This window comes from Labrus mixtus, chromosome 19 (genome assembly GCF_963584025.1).
Source record: "Labrus mixtus chromosome 19, fLabMix1.1, whole genome shotgun sequence".
NCBI classification, from domain to species: domain Eukaryota; kingdom Metazoa; phylum Chordata; class Actinopteri; order Labriformes; family Labridae; genus Labrus; species Labrus mixtus.
In genome coordinates, this window is record NC_083630.1 from 15,857,719 (window position 1) to 15,881,110 (window position 23,392).

At 40.1% G+C, this 23,392-nt stretch overlaps 2 protein-coding genes across 4 annotated transcripts in view; one reads left to right on the top strand and one right to left on the bottom strand.

The window, feature by feature from the left end:
* The window catches only part of LOC132994570 (cytochrome b5), a 107,211-nt gene that overhangs the window by 80,435 nt on the left and 3,384 nt on the right, over positions 1 to 23,392 (top strand). For 2 of the 3 annotated variants that reach the window (XM_061065005.1, XM_061065007.1), the window contains exon 1: positions 20,762 to 21,031. In XM_061065005.1, the coding sequence (XP_060920988.1) occupies positions 20,894 to 21,031 (138 nt within the window). In that variant the 5' untranslated portion in view covers positions 20,762 to 20,893. Of the gene's footprint in view, positions 1 to 20,761; positions 21,032 to 23,392 lie in introns of those variants that run through there. The other variant, XM_061065006.1, reaches the window with a different exon arrangement.
* Positions 1,863 to 18,136, bottom strand: LOC132994644 (uncharacterized). The gene is made up of 13 exons (XM_061065131.1): positions 17,928 to 18,136; positions 16,802 to 16,880; positions 15,485 to 15,541; positions 15,165 to 15,276; positions 13,734 to 13,775; positions 11,942 to 12,018; positions 11,184 to 11,296; positions 10,242 to 10,338; positions 9,785 to 9,870; positions 9,178 to 9,364; positions 5,356 to 6,321; positions 5,028 to 5,111; positions 1,863 to 2,333 (listed from the first exon to the last, which is right to left on the bottom strand). Exons 1-13 carry the CDS (start codon positions 18,053 to 18,055, stop codon positions 2,211 to 2,213), a joined length of 2,151 nt encoding a protein of 716 aa, XP_060921114.1. The 5' UTR covers positions 18,056 to 18,136; the 3' UTR covers positions 1,863 to 2,210.

The following is a 23,392-nucleotide window of genomic DNA, read 5'->3' on the forward strand; positions in this document are numbered from 1 at the left end:
ACATATACAGAGTGTGTGTGTGTGTGTGTGTGTGTGTTTAGGATCTCTCACAGGTTTGATGTGACTCATGGGATGGAGCCAGATGTTGATATCCAGCAAAATAATTGATGTAACGCCTGACAGCTGACAGTGACTTCACCTACAGAGAATCTGATTGGACACACACACACACACACACACACACACACACACACACACACACACACACACACACACACACACACGCACACACACACACACACACACCATGTCTAACATAAAGGAATTCCTGTAGTGTAAAAAGCCTCCCACAGCTCAGGATTTAGTTTCCTGATGGGGGCAGCTATCAAATTGCATTGTGGGAAACATTTGATTTCTTATGGGGGGGGTGATGTCACAGGGTAATACATCAACTTTTTTCAAGCCCCCTCACCCCACTCCTCAGCATACACATCAACTCATATATTAATCAACTATTTAACAAGCGACTTTTAAAGAGGAAGAAATTAAAAGTAACACTGCAACATGAAACTTCCATATTTTTAAAATGCAACAACAATCACAGCTTTAAACTGATACCTGACTAACATTAATTTAAAAAGCCCCCGATTCACATCTGAAAGCCAATATCCAAACACAACCTCACATCTCTCTCTCCAGCAGGCCAAGAAGGACTCAAAGTATGTTATTATAGATTTAAATGATGTAACATGTCTGATACCATGAGAAGTGCCCGTCTCATTAAACGGAGTCTGAAGAATTTCTTTGTTGACACTGAGAAAATCTCTCAGCTCTGTCGTTATAACCAAATAGAGAAAGCTCTCAATCATCTGAGCTCTGAATGTTTTCACAGACAAAGTTTAGTTGTTTTACCCTCGTTCCCAGGAAGAGACGGAGACACACACATACACAGAGGGCAGCCCATCTTCCTCATTTTTCTTCACTAATTTATATGAAATATAAATCAGATGTTAAATTGAGAGCCATTACTTCACTGACATAAACAAAAGAAGCCATCATTACTTTGTCTCCTCTGTGAGAGGAAGGTTGAGCAGTTCTTCCACATACATAAGACCTGGGAAGAGTCATTAAGGCCCTTAAGGCCTGACAAAGAATAGTTTCAATCGCAGGAAACATACGGTTTTAACTAAACGATGTAAGGTTTATTACCAAAATACAACAAAATGAGATGCAATTCAGGATCTGTGGTGAGAGTGCGACGCTGAGGGTGGATCGGAGAGAATGAGAGTTCAACAGCCCGATCTGAAACAGCCTACATCTGGAAGACTGGCCGTGTCTGCCCACAGGTCAATACACAATAGCGGGACGTCACACACCAACAAACACAAAGAACGAGACTTGAAACCATGAAAAATACACTACAATTTCTCAACATTTTTTTTATAAATAAATATATTTTAACATACTTTTGAACAACAGCTCATAGGTTTTTGTATTAATCATTTTTAAATAAGGAAATATTGGTGGAATAATTCACAACAGAGAATATTTTCTATTCAAATATACATCTTTTCACCTTCGATGAATCAGAACTAAACTTTCCTATTTTCAACCCTTCAGTGTGACTTTAACAACTGAAACATCGGCGGTAGAGAACTTATTTACAGCCAACTCCAGTGTCTGTGCATCTTTGGCCTTTTTTATTCAACATATTTAGGCTTATAAATAATTTATAGGAACAAAAAGTTCAAAGTTGTTACAGCCTGTTTCCCTGCTGCCAGCTGAACGATTATTGAAAAATTCTGTACCTACAAGGTCTTCAGAGCCAAAAATATGTTGAAAAGGGGGCCATAAAAAAACAATTCCCCTTTAGGGTAGAAGTTTTAAGTTTTTTAAAAGAAAGAAGGAAAACAAACACAGAATTCCTTCAATGAAAAGAACATTTTCTTAAACGTTTTGTGAATGAACAGCATACACTTTCACAGATCTTAACAATCTGATCAAACAAAAGCAAAAAATCTTATGAAGTCTGTATTTCACTTTATAGGACTCCAAAGCGACTTCATCTAACACAAGATTAAAATTTGGGCAAATCTTCAGCATCTCAATTAGCGAGGATGAAAGTGCTCTTTTGTTGCAGCTTCTGTTTTAACATCAAATCTTGAATCAAGTCGCTTAGAGCAGCATTAATGCTCCAGAGTAAGTAGATTAAGTCGATATGGGCAGAGTGTGGGTGCATGTGTGTGCGTGTGTTAGTGTGTGTGTGGGCCTCAAGCCTCGGCGAGACAGCCCATGACCTTCAGCATCAGCTCCTCCTTCTTGTGTTTGGCACTGACAGTCGCTCCTCTGCCTTTTAACCAGGCCAGCAGGGTCGCAGAGTTCAGCTTAAACAACTGGAGAGAGAAAATATGAAGAGAGAGGCACAAAAGAAACAATATGCAGGGATGTAGAGTTAATACATAGTGAAGGTGGTAAAAAAAAATAAAAACAAATAGCAAAATAATGGGACGAGAAACTGTAATGTCAAATAAAACCTGTCACCTGAAGCCCAGTGTACTCTGTACGACTGTATGGAAGTGGTGGTGGAATGTCAGCTCACACTGTACGACTTAATTGTTAACAACCAAACTCATGATTTATGTGCTCAAGTTAAATCTGGACGGAGCATTCACAATTGTCAATATAAAACTTCCAAAAGATGGAGGGTGACGTCTCACCTTTGTGTGTATTTCAGTTGTGTCATATGCACGACTCACCAGTTTACCTTGACACTTTATCTCCATTTCTAGATCACAACACTGCTGAAACGTTCCACTCTTATGAGAAACCAACCGAACATTATGCTGGTTTACATCCAGGCTTTAGAGTGAGGAGAGCAGGCCCATTAACCCGAAGCTACAGCAGTTGGCAGGAGGCTGTGTTACAGCTCAGACACAACCTTTAACTGGCATTGTGGGCCCACGTTTAAAAAAAAGCATGTATTTCTGGGGCTGATTAGTGATGATGCCAACTTAAATCGTTAAGCCGGTCAATTGCACTCATCCCTAGAGACAGCAGTAGGAGAGAGTTCAGGAGGGCATACATTGAATTTACAACCATTCAACCATATCTGACCATTTCTAAAAATGTTCCTGCGTACCTTTAGCTACCTGTCCAGACGACTGACTGTATGTTGAGATGGAGAGAGCAACAGACTACTGGGAGAGTCTCTGATTCAAACAGACACCAGAATCTGATCTGCTGCGGACTGTACCCACTTGAGGGTTCCTTTAAAGTTTTATTGATTGATTGAAGTTAAATGTGTTGCTGCGATTAGCTGAAGGGGCGTGGCATCAATTCTGTGGTTCGATCAGGCAGCTCCCTTCTGCACATGTCTTGGTTCTAAATTATGTCACCAGCACAATCTGTCAGCCTGTCACAGGAGTATTCTGGCTTCAAAACGGAAGGAGAATGAGATGCGCTGTCACCATCATCTACTACATGTCTCCTTACAATACACTACACTGTACACGTCTGCTCCGTTAACAGCCCACATATATGGCCACGTTGTTAAGCAGCAACAGGACAAGTTAACAAGGTAACATTCCTTGAATGTTTATGGACAGGTTAGACACATGTATGCATGCACAGCAGTTAGTTCACTGTGCAACCTGTAAAGAGCTGCACGATATGATATCAATCAGACAGACTTTTCTTGCCGATGAGTCATGGAAGATGAGAAACTGGTGAGTATTTATTTGGCATTACGCATCAAACATAGACAAAAACAAGTCAATGCTGAGAATAATCCCTCACTGAGGTTATGTGAGGGAATGTTTGGGAAAGAAATGAATTTATATTTACACAGAGATAAATGGTTTGTTTGACTCAGGAGTATTATTTTGTGTGTTTTGGTTGTTCTTAAAAGCTCCAGGATAAATAGAATAAAGTTTATATATTGAGAACAGAGTTAAAAAATGCCGGAGAGCAAAGTGTCTGCTGTTGAAACTGTGTAAATAAAAGTAAAAGAGAAAGGGTAGCTGATATATTGTTCTTGAAAACTTGCAGGTTGGAGCCGTAAAACTGATGAATGTTGTTATTAATGTTCTGTGCTCCCTGTGGGCTCGCAGCTCCTCCTGACACATTCATCACTTTAACAGTCCTCACCCTCCTGAGGAAGGATGTTTGTAAGGAGAGGGAGCCGTGCGTGTGCCATTCATCACACTAACACTCTTTAATACATCACGTTAATGTATGTCGTCCTCCTTCAGGATGTTTATGAGGAGGCTGAAGCTGTACGAGTGGACGCATAGGAGATTCGTCTCTTCTTTTTCTCTGAAACAAAGTGCCAGGACTTTTACTTTCTTTCACTTTAATATCATAAACAAAACAACTGGAGTGTCCCCTTTAGGCTCCAAGCTTTATTACACGCACGGAAACAACACAAAGGGATATTTCTGGGATTGTAGTTTGATTTAAACACAGACACGGGTGAAGAAACACTAACACACTTTCTTAATCCTAAACCACAGATGTGTTCACACGTGCAGTTGATGCGTACAGGCTGTCTGTCCACTCAGGGACGAATGTTGGACATGAAGTTTTGCCGACATGAGAATATTCAAAATGAACATCACCTGGACTCTTTAGCTTTCTGGACATAGAAAGTTTAATTTATTGGGTTAAAACAATTTGTTGTCAGTTTCTTCTTTAGGTTCACGCGAGGGAAAAAGTCATGATGCTACCTAAATCAGAAGGGCTTATCCTCTGAACGGTAGCCATAAAGGGATATGCATAGATGATTAAATCAGTGTCATCCCAAAGTGAGGGTCTGGACCCCGAGGAGTTGCAAGCCACCAAGACAGGGGGCTGCGAGACGCCTTTCATAAAAACTAATACAATTTTAGATCATTTAAAATTATATATCTCCCCCTTTATTGTAAAAATATTTACAAAAATTTAAACAGTGGGGATCCCCGGTCCCTGGCACCCTTATTTCTGGGGTCTGCTCTACGGCACAACTGAGTTGATGTAAAGAGTATTATGTGTGCTTTAAGACCCCCAAACCCAAACCCAACGGAGGTGTAAAGTCTACCCTCTCCCCTCACCTGGTTGCTCCTGGCCATTTTCTCCACATCTGTAACTCGAAGCAAAGATTTGGATTTCTTCGGCTTTGACTCAAACGCAACTCCCTGAAAAACACAAGAACAAAGCAGGTCAGTTAGCACATAGCTTCACATGATAACTGCTTGGGATGATCAAAAGTTCCTGCTTAAAGGAAATAAAACAGGATTTTGCAGCTGTGTCTTAACTCTGACGAAACAACATTTATCCTATTAGCTGAAAAAAAAAAACGACCTTCTTCTACCAAAATGTTTCAATAATCTACCTCACAGACTACCTATCATTATAAAGACCTAAAATAAATGAAGAGACACAAGATAAATTATGGAAAAACATTTTTGATGCTTGTTCCTGCACCTTTCCTCTTGACATAGCTGCAGTGTTGCTTTCTAAACTTGCCATATTTTCGGTTATGTTGCTGGACTTGGCTTCGTACTGGATTTCTGGATTTGGACTGAGGATGAGCCCGGGTTTAGACCTGAAGCCCGGGCTGAGGCTGGGGAGGCGTTTGAGTTTGGGGTGACCTGCTGGAAGAGGGAAGGCGCTGCTCTTGGGTTTAGGGCGAGGTTTGAAGCTAGGAATGGTAGGTGGGCAAGATGAAGCTGAAAAAGAGAAAACAGAAGAAGAAGAAGAAGAAGAAGAAGAAGAAGAAGAAGAAGAAGAAGAAGAAGAAGTACAAAACGTGGTTAGGGTCTTCTTCCCAAAAGCAGGTAAGGTCACCCGCCCTCTTTCCTCCCCTCCTCCAATCAGCTGCTGTCCCTGTTTCTGCGCTCTCAGGAGGGCCACGTTGATACGACGCGATGGACACTTGTTCGTGAAGATGGGAACCAGTTTGGGAGGAGGAAGCACTGGGGTTTGAGTCGGGGGAGGAAGAGGGGGGAGCAAAGAGGGGGACGAGGTGAAGGAGGAGGAGGTGAGGGAGGAGGCTGGCTGGAAAACTGAGAAAAAAGAGGCAGAGGAGGAGAGTGAAGGAGCTGACTGATGCCTCGAGGAATCAGAAGAGGAGGAAACACCACATGAGGAGGAGGAGGGCCAATGTTGATCTTCTTGATACCCGTGACTTTGTGTCAGTCTGCCCCTGAATCCACATCCATTACCCAGAATCCTCTGCACTCCGTCCTGCTGGGTGAGAGGCACTCGGCCTGGAGGTTGAGAACTGAATGAGCGCTTCAGAGGCCGGGGGGGAAGAGGAGGAGGACGAGGAGGAGGAGGGAGCTGAGTGAGGACTGGCCTGATGGAGCAGGAGGAGGTGAGATTCACCTGCTCACCATTCAACACCTGAAGGAGAAGAAGAGAAGAACCTAAACCTTCTTCACAGTAACTTTAGAAACATGAGCTTTATTTTGGACTGACGGTGTAGCCGTAAAAGGATGATATCATCAGTTTAATTATCATCGGGGGGGGTGTTTAAGATCTGCGTTTAAGATCAATGAACTAGTAGGTGATTGATCTCGCTCACTCTGTACACCTTCAAATGTAGCAGGTCTGTAATCTGACCAGAGAGAGAAAAAGAGAGAGACATCCATTCCTCCCCACACGAGGCTCACCTGTTGTGATAACGGAGTGGCAAGGGAAAACTTTTTTAAACGGGACTTTTGTTGTGTTGAACAGAGACCCAAAGGCTCAGTGAAGAAAAGAAAAAGTATTTTGCAGATAAGGAACCCACAGTTTTCAAATCAATGCGCAAGAAAAATGTTGCATGGCATGACAGAAAAAGTTTTACAACCACTGGTCTAAGTATATATGAACCCTTAGGGCTAATAACAAAACAGCCATTTTCTTATTTTTTTCAATTTTTTTCACATTTTTGTGTAAAGGTACAACATTATTTTTGAGCTGCTCCGCTACATTGCTTCAGTCTGCAACCGTGAAAAAGGCTGTAATGGCTGCATTGTAGAAAAAGTTGTGTTTGTCCCCGACCGGGTCAGATTGTTATTCACACCAGACTACATAAACACAAATTTGACTTTCTATGACACGGGAGTTATTGATCCAGTGCTGCATTGATCAGGTATTCTACCTTTCTCTCTCTCTCTCTCACTGACGGCAGCCGGGGATTGGATATACTACTGTCTATGTTTTTTTCTTTTGGAACTTAGCCGTAATATTTCAGACTTCAGCTTGAAGTTTTCTTTTTTAACAGATGGCTTAAATTCTTCTGAAGCTATAAAGTCTTTGAGTTTCCACGACAACATAAAAGTAGCTTTGGAAATGAACTCTGCAGAACACCATCAATATTTTAGTTTCACTCTGAGCGCACTGAATCGATCTTTTGGGATGTTTCACTGTGCAGAGTTTCTAAAGTTGATAAAATACACTTTAGCTTCACCCTGTGAATAAGAAAAGCCCAGAATGAGCTCTGAGGATGAGAAATAACTTAACAGCTGCAGAATGTATTTTTTAATCTATGGACTGAATATCAGAGCCGCTCAGGGAGGATGAACAAATGTTAAAAACCATTAAAAACTGAGTTATTATCCAAAAGCAGTCATTTATATGACTTATAACATTTGTCAACCTTGGAGAAACAAAATGAAATATCGCTTTTTGCTTTTCCATGTGTCTCAGGCTGATTTTTCATTAAAAGAGACAAACAAGAAACACATTTCCTTCCCCGTCCTGCTGACATCTGTATCATGAAACAGACTCCTCAGTATTCGGGGGGGGGGGGGGGGGGGGGGGTAATGTTTCTGCACCTCCCTTCTCCTCCTCTTTCTCCTCAGCGTCGCACCTTTACGCTCATAAAGCTGTCCATGAAGGTTTTACAGGGTGGGAAACGCTCCGATAATCGCTTTCCCTCCTCCAACTTCAACCTCAACACACGCACATTTAATATCATGCCTGTGAGGGTACGTGTTGTGAGTTTGTGTGGAAAAGAAAGAACATGAAAGAATACACACACCGCCTACTATTGTAGATGGACCACAGAAACTGAATAGAATCTGTACACGGGGTCTAGATATTCAGCATGGTAAGTGTTCTAGTTACCGTTTGTACTACATTTGTAGTCCAAGCTGTATTAACCAATTACCTATCATATCAGCAGGCTTTGGTGTGTGCAGGAGAAAACAGTCGGTGTGGACGGCAAAAGACAGAAGTAACATTACCCACGCTAAGGAAATACCAGCTCCCATCGGGGCTGTTTTGATGACGATTCTTTCTCTCTATAAACAGATATCTGCATTAAAGTGCAGTTAACAATTTATCATCGATCAAACATTTCAACTGGAATCTGCTTGATGCTGTGTGGTAAAGGCCAATCAGAGATTCCCTGACAACCTGAAACACATCAGAAGTGACCGATCCCACAAGTTGTTTACTTCTCCTCTTGACGACAGACCTGACTTTTGACTTTTCACAAATCTGCATCGTGATGTTTTTATTTCGGAAAACTTCATTCCTGTTAATTGCAAATAAATCACAGGAAAATTGGTTTCTGTTTTGGTCAGGGCTCATACGGCTGAAGTGAGACAGAGTGAAGCTGCTCTCTAGCTCACGTTACTGCGGGATGTTGTGGACAGAGTTTTGCCTGAATGTCGTTCAATGCCAACCGCTGGTTTAACCAGAATGATGGAGAGTGTTCCCATAGGCAAATGTCGTAAATCAGACGATGATAGATGATGAGTGCTGATTGGTTCTGAGATTGTCAATCATGCAATGCAACACTTCGGGGCAAATCAACTTTATGGAAGTTAAAATTAAATTATTTTTCCATCCAAAGTACAGTCAAATTTCCAGTCCCAGGTCCATTTAGTAACAATAACAAAGTCAGTTCTAAGTCAAATCCACATGTCACACAAGCACCTTTGAAGGCAGGCTGCAAAATGTCAACATGTATATGCAAAAAAAAAAGCTCCTTAGGGGCGCAGATACAGTATGTTGCGCGCCCCATGTACGGAGGCTAGTCATGGTCACAGTGTCCGTGGGTTTCTTTTCATCATAACAAAATACACACAGCTGTGTCTGAGGCTAACATAACACTAACACACATGCTTGATTGACTAAACTACCCAAACACATTCACTTTAGCTTGTTTCCTGAATGTATTCCTTGTGTGTGTGTGTGTGTGTGTGTGTGTGTGTGTGTGTGTGTGTGTGTGTGTGTGTGCGTGTGTGCGTGTGTACGAGTGTGTACCTTTACTGTGGCAGCTGTGCACAGTCCGACAGTGCGATAACACGGTTTGTTGGTCAGTCGTGCAGGAAAGCCACACACACTCTGCAGCCGGTCGCTGGCGTCAGACAGGAAGGAGCCCAGCGCCCCCTGCAGGCTGACGCGAGGGCCGGGCTGCACAGGCTGAAGGCGGATACAGCTCAGAGGGTAGCTGCTCAGGGTGGAGGTTAAAGCAACAACATCGACATAAAATCATAAATACTTTACATCATTTCTGAGAGCAGACCGATTCCAGCCGTCAGGCCCACACACCGCAGCTTTAACTGCATTAGATTTATATTTTAATAATTCTACAATTCTACAATTCACTTAGCAGATAATAAAGTCACTCTCATTATTTTCTTATTTATTACGTCTTATTTCTTCAATATTTGAAAGAATAAATACATAAACAAAGAAATAAAAAGGTCCTGCAGGTTATAGTATTTTTTGTCAAATCAGATTTAACTGTTACAATAATTCATGACTACTCTAAATTTGGTCAACATTTTATTCTTATTTTGGAGGTGATCAGTTTAATCACATTAAACAATAAATGTTTATATGTTATGAGTTGAGTGTTTCAGGATACGTGAAGAGTCTCTCTCCCACCAGTCTGAAGTAGATGCTGCAGTACACCACCTCTTCTTCTGCGAGCTCAGGGAGTCTGTAACCGTACTGAAAAACACACACACACACACACACACACACACACACACACACACACACACACACACACACACACACACACAGGTAGACACACTTAGGGCCTGATTCACAAAAGGATTGTTCTGCTGAACCTGTAGAAATAAGAGGAAACGAAAGCGTGCGATCCACAAAGCACACACAAAGGGTGTGCCTGTCCAAACGCATGTACGGTACATAAATTAGGGAATATTCAAACATTTCAAATTGTCCCCTTTCTATACAAATAAGCCTTGTTGGAAATACCTTTTTATTCACAAAGACCAGTGCTATGATTAAATAAGCAGCAAAAAAAAAAAAAAATCATAAGAATAGGAACGATAAATAAGAAATATGTGTGGTACCAGGTGGTTCCAGTGACTCTGCAGGTCGCTGTAGGTCCTGAAAGGTCCGTCTTTGGGCAACTGACGGCTGATGGTGATGATCTGACCTTTCTTCATACTAAAAACACACAAACACAAACACACACATATATAATGTAATGAAATAATAGAATAACATCAGAGAATAAAAAAAGAGAATAAACACTGCCTTCGCTTCTGATTCAGCCTTGTGTTTAAAAGAGCTGCAGCTCCCTCTGCTGCTCATAGTCAGTATTACACACACTGCTTCTGGCTCATCAGTCTGAATAAAGCATCTTATCTTTGGTGTTGTTTTTACCCAACAAGTCCCAGAATTTCTGGCTCTTAAAAACATCAAAAACAGCACGATCAGCTGAGCAGACACCGGCCTCCCTTCACAGAGGACTCCTGTTATAGCATTATCTGTTTTGTTTTGTATTATGTATTACAAAATCAAACAGATAATTAGTTCAATACAATTAGAGGAGACCACATTCTAAAGGATAAGTTAAAGGACTTCCCCATCAGCTGTCTTTAATCCCTCGTCTGATGAGAATTATGCATTTAGGTCGTTATAGAATTGAAAATAACCTTTGAACCAAACTGATAGAGAGGATTGATGAGCTATGGGGGAGTGTAGAACCTGTTTTTGGTTAGAGGAAGTAAAGTAAAGAATAAGGTTGAAGAGTTTTAAATGATCCTCACACTCTGCACTCTGCATAAATATTTTATAGGAAAATGTCAAAAATCAAAAGTTGAGCGGTGCAAGCTTCATGCTAACAGGAGAAAAGGATCTTTGTGGTGAGATCAGGGAGGACATGAGGCAGGATGTGATCTCAACTGTAGGCTGACTATCAAGTGATCGGAGAAGTGTATGTATCCATTATAAAAACAATCCACACAGATAACGGTTTGCTTTGTGTCCAGCAGGTGGAGCTGTCCTACCTGGGCAGGACGTGACACCAGATGGCTCCCCCTGTGGAGGTGGGGTTGAGGACGGAGTCAGGTTCACTGCAGAACCTCCTCAGCACTAACAGGGGGAGGTCAAAGTCCTCCAGCTGCACAAAAAGTAAACACACAAACATTCAGTGCTTTAAACAGGACTGGGAAAGAAGAGTATGGTTATTTTGTACAAACATTTGCTTTGTGAGTTATGTAAATGTGAAAGGTGCAGATAAAAAGTCAAAGGGGAGGTTGGTTATTTTTTCTGAAAAATGAATTGCATATTTTGGTCTTCAAATCCACTAGACTCCAAAACGAAAACTAGGATTTTATCCTTTCAGAACAAAGAATCAATCCAAAAAACGCAGCCCGCATGAGTGAGTTTGTTCATTTGTCCATTTAAAAACGGCAAAGTCATAAAAAAAAAAAAAAAACACAAACAAACAAACAGTTCGGGCCAGCAGTAGACCCTGCACAGGGCACCCATCAATCCTTAAGGTCAAATCACTGTTTTTGTCAATGGAGTCTGGTGACTCTGAAAAGAGCGATGTAATGACTTGGTGGTTTAGTGCACGTGCTTTGATCAACATTTGCCCCAAAGGAGAACAATTCAAAACACTTTTGTCAACTCAACCCCAAAATATGTAAACATATGTCCCAAGATGAAAAATACACTAAATTCATTGAAGAAAAATAACAATATGTGGGGTGTAAGTTTGCACATACAAGACATTGAGAATAAATCGTTTTTGTTCTCTCACTGTGGTTGGAGGCAGTCGGACTGTGTTGGCGTCTATACTGATGCACAGTTGTCCCTCACTGGTGCTCAGCTCCATGCCTGACACACACAGAAAACATCTCTCATAGGGTTTCAGATCAGATGAATCGCGATTTCAGCATCTCAGGGCGAGTCTCATCCGGTGCCCTACCACTGAGGAGCTTTTTATATTAAGAATTATTTTTGGGCTTTTGGTGCCTTTATTGTAGAGATAAGATAGTCGATAAGAGTCAGAGCCACAGTCGGACTGGAACCCGGGCTGCCTCCCCCGGAGGTCCAAAGCCTCCATACATGGGGCGCGCACCACTACCTCAGCGACCTCTGCCTAGGATATAAAAGAGGGTTCCCCTGGGTCATCAGACTCTGCTTTCTCATCAGAGGACGTGTTAGTTGAGTTTATGAGTTCCTCAAAGTGTTCCGTCAACCACTCAACTATATCCCCAGTCCAGGTCAGCTGTCTCCACTCCTGCTGGGATGACCTGAGCCAATCCCTGCTGTCCCCTCCTGAGTCGCCTGAGAGTTTGCAAGAACCTCCTTGAGGCCAACCCAAAGTCTTTCTCCTCAGCCTCTCCAAACTCCGAGCCTCGAACTGCAGCCCTCCGAGCCACCCGATACCTGTCTGCTTCCAGAAACCCTGAGCAAGCCAAGGCCGAAGGGCTTCGTTCTTCAACCTGACTGCTTCCTTAACCAGCGGGTTCTTAAGTTATCACCTCTACATGGACCACTCAGACTCCATGTGCCCAACCTCCTCGCAAGGTCAGAGTGTTCACACTGCCGGAGTGAGCAGCTTTGCTGACAGAATAAACAGTAAAATGATATGTAGAGCGATACAGTGACCTTCTATTAGAACATGATATATAATGCAAAGTGCTCTTCAAACTGAAGTTCTTCCAGGACAGTTGTTTTCTTATCAAGTCACTCCTGAGGTAACTTATTGGTTACTTAAAGGCTAGCCTACCTGTTTTATGATTATTATTATTTTACAGTAAAGCAGTGAAACAGGTAGGTAACACTTTGAACATAAAAACACCAGGTTAACAATGATGTTTCTTCTGGTACGATCACTCTCTCTCTCTCTCTCTCTCTCTCTCTCTCTCTCTCTCTCTTTTTCTCTCTCTCCCCGTCTTCTTTTCTCGCTCTCTGCTTGGAGAGATGTTTTGCCCTCTATGTAAAGTGAGGACCTGTTAATTATGTTAGTAAGATTGTTAATTGATGAGCCTAATAACTTGTTTAAAAGAAAACTGAAAGCACCCCTGGATATGACACAAAAACAACTTCTAAACATGTAGTCATGAATCACTTTTAATTCAGTCTATATGAATAATTCAAATCAAACACAATACTCTCCCTGTTATTCTGATTCATTCGTTGTTTTTGCTCTAAATAAATTACGGGCTCGTCAATAATGTATATGAGATCGTTTTCTGATAAGTACAAAACGGAATCTTGAATAAAGACGCTCTAAATAATCCATGCACGTTGCAAACAGCCTGATAGGTTGAAATAGTATTTAAAAGCGTAGAATTCAAGACAAGGAAATGTAACTTATAAAAGAAATGTAAACAAATATACAGTTCAGGGAGACGCAGCTGTCCCACAGCCAACATGCAGCCAATCGGAAATGGACATTACATCTTAGCGAGTATACTGCTTGATCAAATCACTAACACAAACACACATCCTCTGATATTAACCTGTAATCTGCAGCTCTGGTTCAAAGTAGAACAATAAAACGTAAGGAGTGTAAGAGATTAACGAGTCACAGAGAAACTTACTGACAGCGTTGAGCCTCCCCCCGTCAGTCAGAAAGTCTCTTCCTGAGAAAAAAAACACAACGTTAAAATAAATATCAACTTCAGAATTTCATGAGCCACAGCTGCAAGAACAGCACCTCAACTTTTCAACTTTTAAAGGGAAATTCTAAATTTAACTTTTTATCCTGGGCCCTATTTTATTCTCTGTAGTTTAGGGTCTCATTGACTCAGTGCTCAGATTTATTTAGCCTATGGTTGTGAATCAGGCTCTAATGGTTGCAATATAATCCCCGCAAAGGGTGTCCACTAAAAGTTGTTGTTTGTGTCCCTGACGGCTCAGATTGTTCTTCCAAGTGTCTGACAACATTAAAGGAATGATCCCTACAGAGACAGACCTTTTTGTAACAGAGGAAGATGATTTATTTAACCACAAACAGCTGTTACATCACTCTCTAAACACACCAGACTCCATTGATAAAAACAGGTATTTTACCCCAGAACACAGGAGATGACTGTCTGCTGCTACCTTGACCTGTTAGTTTGTTTGGATTATTTTGTGTTTGGAAAGTTTGGACACAACTTACCGCTTTTGTTACATAAGATCATAAACAAACAGATTTTTGTCAAAATGTTTTTCCTTCAAACTCTGATAAAGAAATAAATTTAAATGTTGGACTCGTTAAACTTAAATGTTAATGTTGTTATTTTTTACAGCTACAATTTCATCCAGCAAACACACACACGCAAACAAAAAAACACACACACACATCCATTTTATGTCCGACTGGGTCCAAGGTGAAGGCCTTACTGACTGTTGCAACACACAGCAGACACTTTTTCACCCACAAACACACACACACATACACACACACACACACACACACACACACAAACACACACACACACACACACTACAGCCTACTGCAAAACACTGACCAGCTGTTAATATTTGACTGACAACAGATGATAATCGTAGTGTTATTATATAAAGCTGCAGTACTTCTGAACGGCTGATTCATGTGAACTCATTGGTATCACTTCCTCACTTGTTCTGTCAGTCCCAGCAGCCTTAACTCATAAATATCTGAACTACTTTACTCAAAAGAAATACTGTTTAAAAAACTGTCTGCAGCCAAGCAAGTCTTGATGTATACATCACACCGATGTATAATCAAATGACGTATATTCCCACCTCTGTGCGCTCAGGGCCTTAGAATGAGCATCACGTTACTAACAAAATGTAGTCAAGCACACCCAAAATGTACTTTACGCCTCATGCTTTACGCCTTCAAATAGGGCTCCATGTTTTAAAGCAAGAGAGGAGTATCAGTGAGGACTTCAAATGTAACATGAAGTTTTCAGTTTTGAAAATCTATTTCCCCAAATATGAACTACCACAAAAATGTAAATGTTTGCGTGCAGCAGGTTTAGACAACATAAACACACACATACCGCTGACGAGGTAGAGTCCTGCTTTATTCCACCTGGGAGCCAGTCTTGTGATCAGAGAGTAGGACAGACAGGCCTGCAGGACGCCTGGAAACACACGCTGAGGAGAGCCCAGCTACACACACACACACAACCACACACACACACACACACACACACACACACACACACACACACAACCACACACACACACACACACACACACACACACACACACACACACACACACACACACACACACACACACAATCCACTGGTTTAAAATCTTATATTTGAGTCTGAAGCAAAAACTCAAACTCCATTTATTCGTCATTTCTTCCAACCTTCAGACTGCGTCTTCTTCCAAACACCTGCAGGATGCCTTTTTGGTAAAACGGGACCTGCCGAGAAAAGAGACAACATGAGGAAAGAGGAGGCTGTCATTTTAAAGCATTTGTTAATCAAAGGTGCTTAATGGATTTGTTCACATCAGATTAAATTAACTGTAATAAAGACTTCCTGAATGTAGACTAATTGACAGTCAAATAAAAATGTTTCATGCTGCTACAGTCATGTTTTATATTGAAATAACCGTCTCATGTGTGCATAAAAATTGCTTTTGAGTAACCAAAAATCTGCCAGTCCAAAAAAAATCAAATCCTAACATATGGTAGCTGCACATGCTCAGTGCAGCTGTGGCAGGATGAACTGATCGGGTAGGAACATAAATGACAGTGAATGAGAGTAGCGTGAGACGGAGGCATTATTATGTCACAGAGCTGACAATGAGACTTTTCCTGTGTGTGTGTGTGTGTGTGTGTGTGTGTGTGTGTGTGTGTGTGTAGACAAACACATGGAATGTTTGGAATTTAGACCAACTATGTTTTGCCTGCGTGTCTGTGCTTGGGAAGTGTCGGCACGCGAACACATCTCTGAGCCCTGCAGTGGAGGAAGTCCTCAGATCTTTAACTACAGTGAATACCAAAAAAAAAAAAACAGTGTGTTCTACAGGGAGAGGTGAAGATGACGGTATGTAAAGGCCCAGCTGGAACAGTAGTGGTGTAAGACTGAGGAAAATTAAAAAGTTACTTCCATCTGCCAAATGAAACCTGAGTGAATCCATTGATTTGGATTTGTTTCTGTAGGGGAGTGTTGGCTGATTTGATACCTGTGTTTGAAGATGGTTATCATTCTGTATGGCGCATGTTGCATGGAGGTAAATTCCCTCTCATAATTACAAATGTATACATTACTGAATAAATCCATAAATACTACAAGAGAGTAGCTCATGTAGATTAGGTATAGTAGGACTACATGCCCTGAAAGTTCACCTTACACAGGTGAGTAAAACTCACCTACTCACCTACTCCTCCTACTCCTACTCCTCCTACTCTCTCGTCGCAGCATGAAGAGTTGGAGCAGCTTTTTCTTTGTGACTTTATTTTAAAAGTTGTCTACTTCTAGTCTAATCCAACAGTCAACTTCTTCTTCAGCCAATTAACTTCTGCACACGTCAATTAATGTTATAAGCACCACCGCAAAGACTCATTAAGTACTGATAACAACCCTAGTGTGTGTGTGTGTGTGTGTGTGTGTGTGTGTGTGTGTGTGTGTGTGTGTGTGTGTGTGTGTGTGTGTGTGTTTGTGTGTGTGTTTCTTACAGCCATGACCGCTGTTATCTCAGTGAAGGAGTCCAGAGCTGGGGAGGCCACCACATCAGAGTACAGCAGCACCAACTCTCTGTGGACAAACATAAGCGTAGTCAAGGGCACAAACACAGGAATGCTGGGTTCAAGTTCAGGATGTAGTAAAACTTGAGTTTGTGTTCAACACAGACACGGACAAAGACCAACATCATTATAAATAATACCAGAGCTGGTTAAACCTGAGTCAAGCTCTCATCTTTGAATAAACTCTTCCAATGCTTCACAAGTCCCTTCAAATCTTCACATCTGTCCAGGACTTTTACACCACATTCATCTCAGTGAAAAGTTTTCCTTTTCTTTCACAAGTTTAAATCTATTTCATTCTTTTTTTCCATAATTATGGGCATCATGGGCTTTACATTTTCTGTATTTAACCAGAAACAGCTGTTCCATCACTCCCTTCAAAGCCACCAGACTCCTTTGACAAAAAAAAGCAATTCTAGCTCACATAGCAAAGGAGTTGTTGGTCTATTGCTGCCTGGATCTGTACGTACATTTCTGTTATTGTGCTACTTTGATGTTTAGATGGTTAGTTTAATAATTTTGTACCACAAAACAACAGAAAAAAGATTACATTTAACGTTAACCTGTTATAGGCTGATTTCCATTTCAACTCACATATAGTGTTACAATGCTGGATGGCCAAACTAAATATGGGCAATTTTCAGATCATAAGTGTTTTGCCATCCAGAAGGCTTCAGAGAACTGGCCAATCAGAAGAAAGTAGGCACGGTGAATTTGGGGCCTTAAAGAGACAGCAGCTGAAACTAACCATTTCAGGCAGAGGCTGAAATTAGTTTTGTTTTTCTACTAACGCCAGTATAAGATAAATAAGGGTTATTTTGAGCTGCAAATCATGCAACATTATTCTATAGGTTTCACAGTGTGACAACATGAAGGGTCAACATGAGGATAATTTGGGATTGTTAAGCAGTGGTAGAACAGCAACCCCTGTTCTACAAAGTGAAATAACAGTTTTTGAAAGGGGAGTCTGCTGTATTGTAAGCAAAGAAAAGGCTTTTTGTTCCTTTAATTAATTACTTTAGGGCACATGTTAAGAGTTTCCTCCTTTGGCTGTCACCTGCAGATCTTGATCTGTTTGCTCCTGGGCTCCTCGCCCTCCTCCTGCAGAGTCAGACTGATACAGCAGAGCTTCTTCAGGTCTGGAAGCTCAAGGAAAAACATGGACTGATGTACACCTCCACTCATCCTGCACCAACACAGAGAGCCATATCTTACACTGACAGATAGTTACAGGTTTTATCAAATAAGATGCTGCCATTTGATCCCGTTTTTAATAAATAACAGTGACTGAAATACTGTGAATTTGTTGAATTGACAACTTTGCACTCTTGAGGCTGATAATGGCCATTAAATCTTTATGTTGTTCATGTATTGTTTTTTTTAAAACATTACCGTTGTACAATTCATAAAGACCAATAAAGACCTGACAGACACCTGAAGAAAAAAAAAATCTACAATAAAATCAACGAATACATAATTTTAAGTAAAAGCTTTAATAGTGCCTCACTCACCTCTTCATGTCTCCTGACCCCAAAACACTCACAGCTAAGTTAAGCTAATTAGACTTCTTTTCGATTTAAACGTTCATATATAGGTCCCAACCTAACACCTAGATGTACACTAACCCGTGATGAGATAGAATTGATGATAATAATTTATTTCCTGACAATTATTCAATGAAAGAAACCGTTTTAAGAATAATTCATTAATTTTGCTGTTCTATCTAAAAAAAAATGATCCCAGAGAAGAGAGAAGACATCTCACTCCGTTTCTATTTCCACAAACCCAAACACATACTGTTTGATTATGAGGTAGTTTTAACTACTGTATGATGAATTACACAAAGTTTTGTGTTTTCCTTTTTTGGTATGAAATTTGATTTGATACCTTAATCAATCAATCAATCAAACTTTATTTATATAGCACCTTTCAGACAAATTAAATTGCAGTTCAAAGTGCTTAACAAGAGTGCAGGAAAGTTGTTGACAAAAAGTAGTTTATAAAATCATTGATAAAATCATTGAGAGACTAATGCACAAGAATTAAAAAATCTGTATATAAATAAAATAAAATAAAATATGACACATAAAAGCAACAAGATATTAAAATAAATACATAACAGGAAAATATTTAAAATTGTTGTAGGATAAAAAAGACAATACAGTAATGTTAAGATTTGAGTTGATAATGGCACTATATGTTTCATGATTTTTTTTCTTTAACATGAATGTTATTTTAAAAACTAATTTATGTTTATCAGAGAAAAGGCAATTTTACACACTTTATTCAGGCCTTGTTTATTGGTCTCGTTACCATAAGTTGATGGATTCAAAGTTGTACTTTTGGACATTAACTCCCGTTAATATAATAAGGAACACTTCACATAGGTGTATGAGTAGTTTGTTATATTTACAAGTTTGACCCAATATGTACAGTCTATGGTTTTACCCTGACAGTTACAGTAGGTGTTTTTTTTTTCAGTGGAGTGAAAAGTGTGGCAATAGACAATCTCTGATTTGCAGCTCTCCCGCCAATCAAACAAGGTAAGTTTTTTTCAATTCAAACGTTTTTCCAAGTTATGTCACTATTTGTGACTCAACAATGGCTCAACAAGCCCTCCAGCCGAACAAATGTGCAAAAAAGGGTAATTAAATTCGTGTTGCGTGAAGTACGTGACACGCCAGGGAGGGCCTTGCGTGAGAAGCTAGTTCCTTGAAAGTAGCTGAACTGGAGTGAACTTTAGCCTTGTCCTCGCCCACAATTCTCTTTATGACTGACGGAGTGAGGACCAATCAGAGAGTCGCTATTATATGCATGACGGGGACCACCAATAGGAGCATTAGAAGGACGGTGTAGGCGGTCTCAGTCAGTTTGCGGGGAAATCTTGAGGCTCCGTGAAAAGTCCAGAAATACAGGCACATTAACCGGATATTTTCTTTCAAAATAAAAACAAAACTGGCGTTTGGACAGAAAAGTTTGTCTTTTAAAAGGTTACAAAGTTGAAAAGTTATACCTTCAAAAGAAATGTTTCTCATTCCAAATATCAGCTTTGTTTTTCCAATTTCCCTTGCCCTAATAATATATAAGTCAATTTCATGTTTGTACTTTATTTTTTCTTAAAGTTCAAATGTAAGGCTAAATTGATTGAATAAAAAAACAATCAAATTGAAAATAACTTAATGCAAACAGCTTTTAAGTCTTGACACACTGAACATCTACTTGTCATCTTAATTGTTTCAAGTAGCCTATTGAGACACAAAATATATATGTGAGAAAATGGAATACATTTCATAAAGGCATTAGTCTTTACTTTTTTTACGTCTTATTCTTAAATCCTCCCCAAGCTTGGAATTGATATGTATACTAAAATATTAATATCCGCCAATTTATCGTTTCATCAAATTACATTTTTTTGGGGCCATATTGAGGAAAAAAGATCCGAAAATTAAAGAATGAGGTCATAATGTAACAAGAATAATGTTGTAATATAAAAATAATAATGTTTAAATTTACTAGAACAGGGGTGGGCAACTGGCGGCCCCCATCAACCCTCAACGTGGCCCTCAGGTCAATTTGTACATATCAATGAATTGGAAACATGAAGAAAATGTGACAAAATCTGCCATGAAATCATGAAAACCAGAAATACCAATACCAATATAAGAAGAAACAAGTTGTAATATTTACAAATAATTCATTTATAACAAGAATACAACTTTTATAGCCCTCTTACAACTTTATTCTCATTAATTACAAATAAAGTCTTGAAATAAATCGAGGGACATTTGTTTTGTGAGCTCAAGCCGGATCTGTCGGACTGTATTGCCGTAAACTTGACATAAGTAATTGGAGCACAGTGAAACTTGGGACTCTCGGTGATAGTAAATGGGTTAAATGTCGGTGTTTGTGCGGACCTGACAGGCTCGGCAGGATTATATAACCTCACACGGCTCGTTTAGCTGCTTCTGTCGGCATTCAGCGGCGCTTTACTTTCAAACTGTCCCAAGTTACCAGAGACGTAAAATGGGCGAAAATGACGAAAAGAGCCCCGATGGAGTCAAATATTACAGACTGTCGGAGATCGAGGAGCAGAACTCGTTCAAGTCAACGTGGATCATCATCCACAACAAAGTCTACGATGTCACCAAGTTCCTGGAGGAGGTGAGGAGCTCAGGTCAATCTGAGGACGTTTTTTGGAAATCCTGGACTACAGAAAACAAACCAGAGCCTGTTGTCAGATCTCATGCATAGGCATATAAATATCTATACAAACAGCTTTCTTATTGATTGAAAACAATTTTAAACTGATGCACAGGAAGCCCAAAGTATCTGTTTTCAAATTATGACTTTGAGACTTATGAGTTTTGTGGAAAAGTCACATATTTCAGAATGATCTACACAAACACCTTTCCTTTTTGTATAAAAAAAACAGCCTTAATTGATGTATGGGTAGATCGAAATGTATGTTTCAAAATGTGACATTATTTGGCAGGAGTTTAAAGGTAAAATCACAGATTTAATTCAATGAAATGTAATACAAACTTTATATGCTGTGGCCCCAGGAAGGCTCCAGGGGGAACATCTTTAAATTTAAAAAAAGAAATAGACATGAAAGCTCATTTAATATCTGATAATGTATACATGTCAGCTTGTTACAACAACAGACATCTTTTTCCGTTATTCTGTTTGAAGCCATCTACAAAAAAAACAACACAACAACTGGATCAATCATCCTTTTTGCAACAGACAGCAGCGGCTTTCATCTTTTGTCATTACATTTTATAGCATGGGGGTAAAACGTGGTAAGTTGCAGACATCGCAGTTTCTATTTAATCCCTTTAAACTTGTGAAAGACGTATGAAACATTATTGAATTTGACTGGCGCAAAAGGCTTCCTTTAAATCCAGATGAAAGTATTTGCCCTTATGGTTAATTCAAAATGATATCTGTGGTATTGCTCCACTTGTTCACCTTCTTGCAGACAAGTTTGACATTTGTGGCGTAAGAAATCATATTAATAATGCAGACATTACAGAGCCTGATGATGACACCTCAGACCTTTTACCTCACAACAGAGTGACTCACCGTTTTTATGCTGTACATAGTTCAGGGTGTGGACGATTTATCTAACTGTATCCTCAGTTTTCAGTAAGGTCACTCTTTTTCCAGAGTTAGGTTTACTTGAGAAGTCTGTCACTAATGTTGATGCTGAACACACAGCAGCCTCACATCTGAGAGTTGAGAGTGACTTTCAATGAACAGTTTCCACCTGTAGTTTGGAGCCTTTTCCCTCAGTCTGGAAACGTTTGGAGCTCATGGATCCTGTAGTTTTACTTCAGCTGAACAGAGTTCATGGTTCACTTGGGGGCATGCTGCAGACCTGGACTTGTATTATGTGCTGTGGTAAATCATTAGCTGAGCACTTTGACGTTTAATCAGGGACGATTGGATATTTCAGTGTGTCTAACAAAAATGCGGTTACAGACATTTTATTTCTGTAATAATTCACTAACTGTGTGTTTTAATACGGGTGTTAACGTTTGACTTCAGGGACAGAAAGTGACCAAATAATGGACCTTGGAGTTGAGATAATACGTCTCAACTTCTAGGGCTGGATAAACAATCAACTTTATCTAATGTTGAATGAATCCGATGAATCCGACCTAGTGGCTCTGCTCCCGCATGTAATTCTCTAATCTCTCTCTCACCTCAATTTCTGACTCTATCCACTGTCCGATCTCTAAAAAATACAACAATAATAAACATTAAAAAAGACGATTCAATCTCTGTAATTTAATGATTGATAGATACAGAAAACAACTACATCTGTGTCATACGACAGTTAGGTACGTGAGGAAGTAATCTATCAAAGGTTACAAGAAAACTCCTGCACACTGTCTTAATCGCACAAAAACATTTGCAATGTTTACAGAAGAGTTGCCAATGTTTTTGTGCAATTTAGACGGTGTGCAGGAGTTTGCCTGCCATTTTAGTAATCCAGAAGAAGAACTGAGCGAGTATCGGGTGCCCAGGACTTCTGGTTTTGTTGCCGTGGTATTGATGTATTTTGTTTCTTTGGTATCAAAGATCAAAGTTCTGGTGTCATGACAACCTTATAGCTTGGTATAACGTTACAAATAATTGATTTTAGCCTCTTGAAAAGAGACACCCAGCTGATCAGGAGAAGTGAGAGAGAGAAGTGGGTTAAAGGAGAGCCGAGCAGGCAGCAAGAAAACCTGTTTAAAGCAGTAACATACTGTATTATGTAGCATCAAACAGATGAACATCCTTCATCTGGAATGCTGAAAAAGAAAGTCCAGGATTTTATTATCAGCCACGATACCATTGAAAAACATTAACAACCATTCTTTTTGGTTAACACAGAAACGATAGCAGATTGAAAAACGTTCCACACCAAAGACAGCCATCTTTGTTGTTTACAAAAGTGGCTGAATTAGTCTAAATCACGTTGACTAAGGAGAGGAGGGGGCACAGATTCCTCTGGTTAGCCAACTGAAACAG

Excerpts from the sequence above, each read along its gene's own strand:
- LOC132994644 (XM_061065131.1), bottom strand. The coding sequence starts at position 18,055 with ATGAGTGGAGGTGTACATCAGTCCATGTTTTTCCTTGAGCTTCCAGAC. Across the intron at positions 10,339-11,183 it reads TGGTGTCACGTCCTGCCCAG|TATGAAGAAAGGTCAGATCA; the intron begins GTAGGACAGCTC and ends GTGTGTTTTTAG. Across the intron at positions 5,112-5,355 it reads TTTTCCATAATTTATCTTGT|GGAGTTGCGTTTGAGTCAAA; the intron begins GTCTCTTCATTT and ends TGTGTTTTTCAG.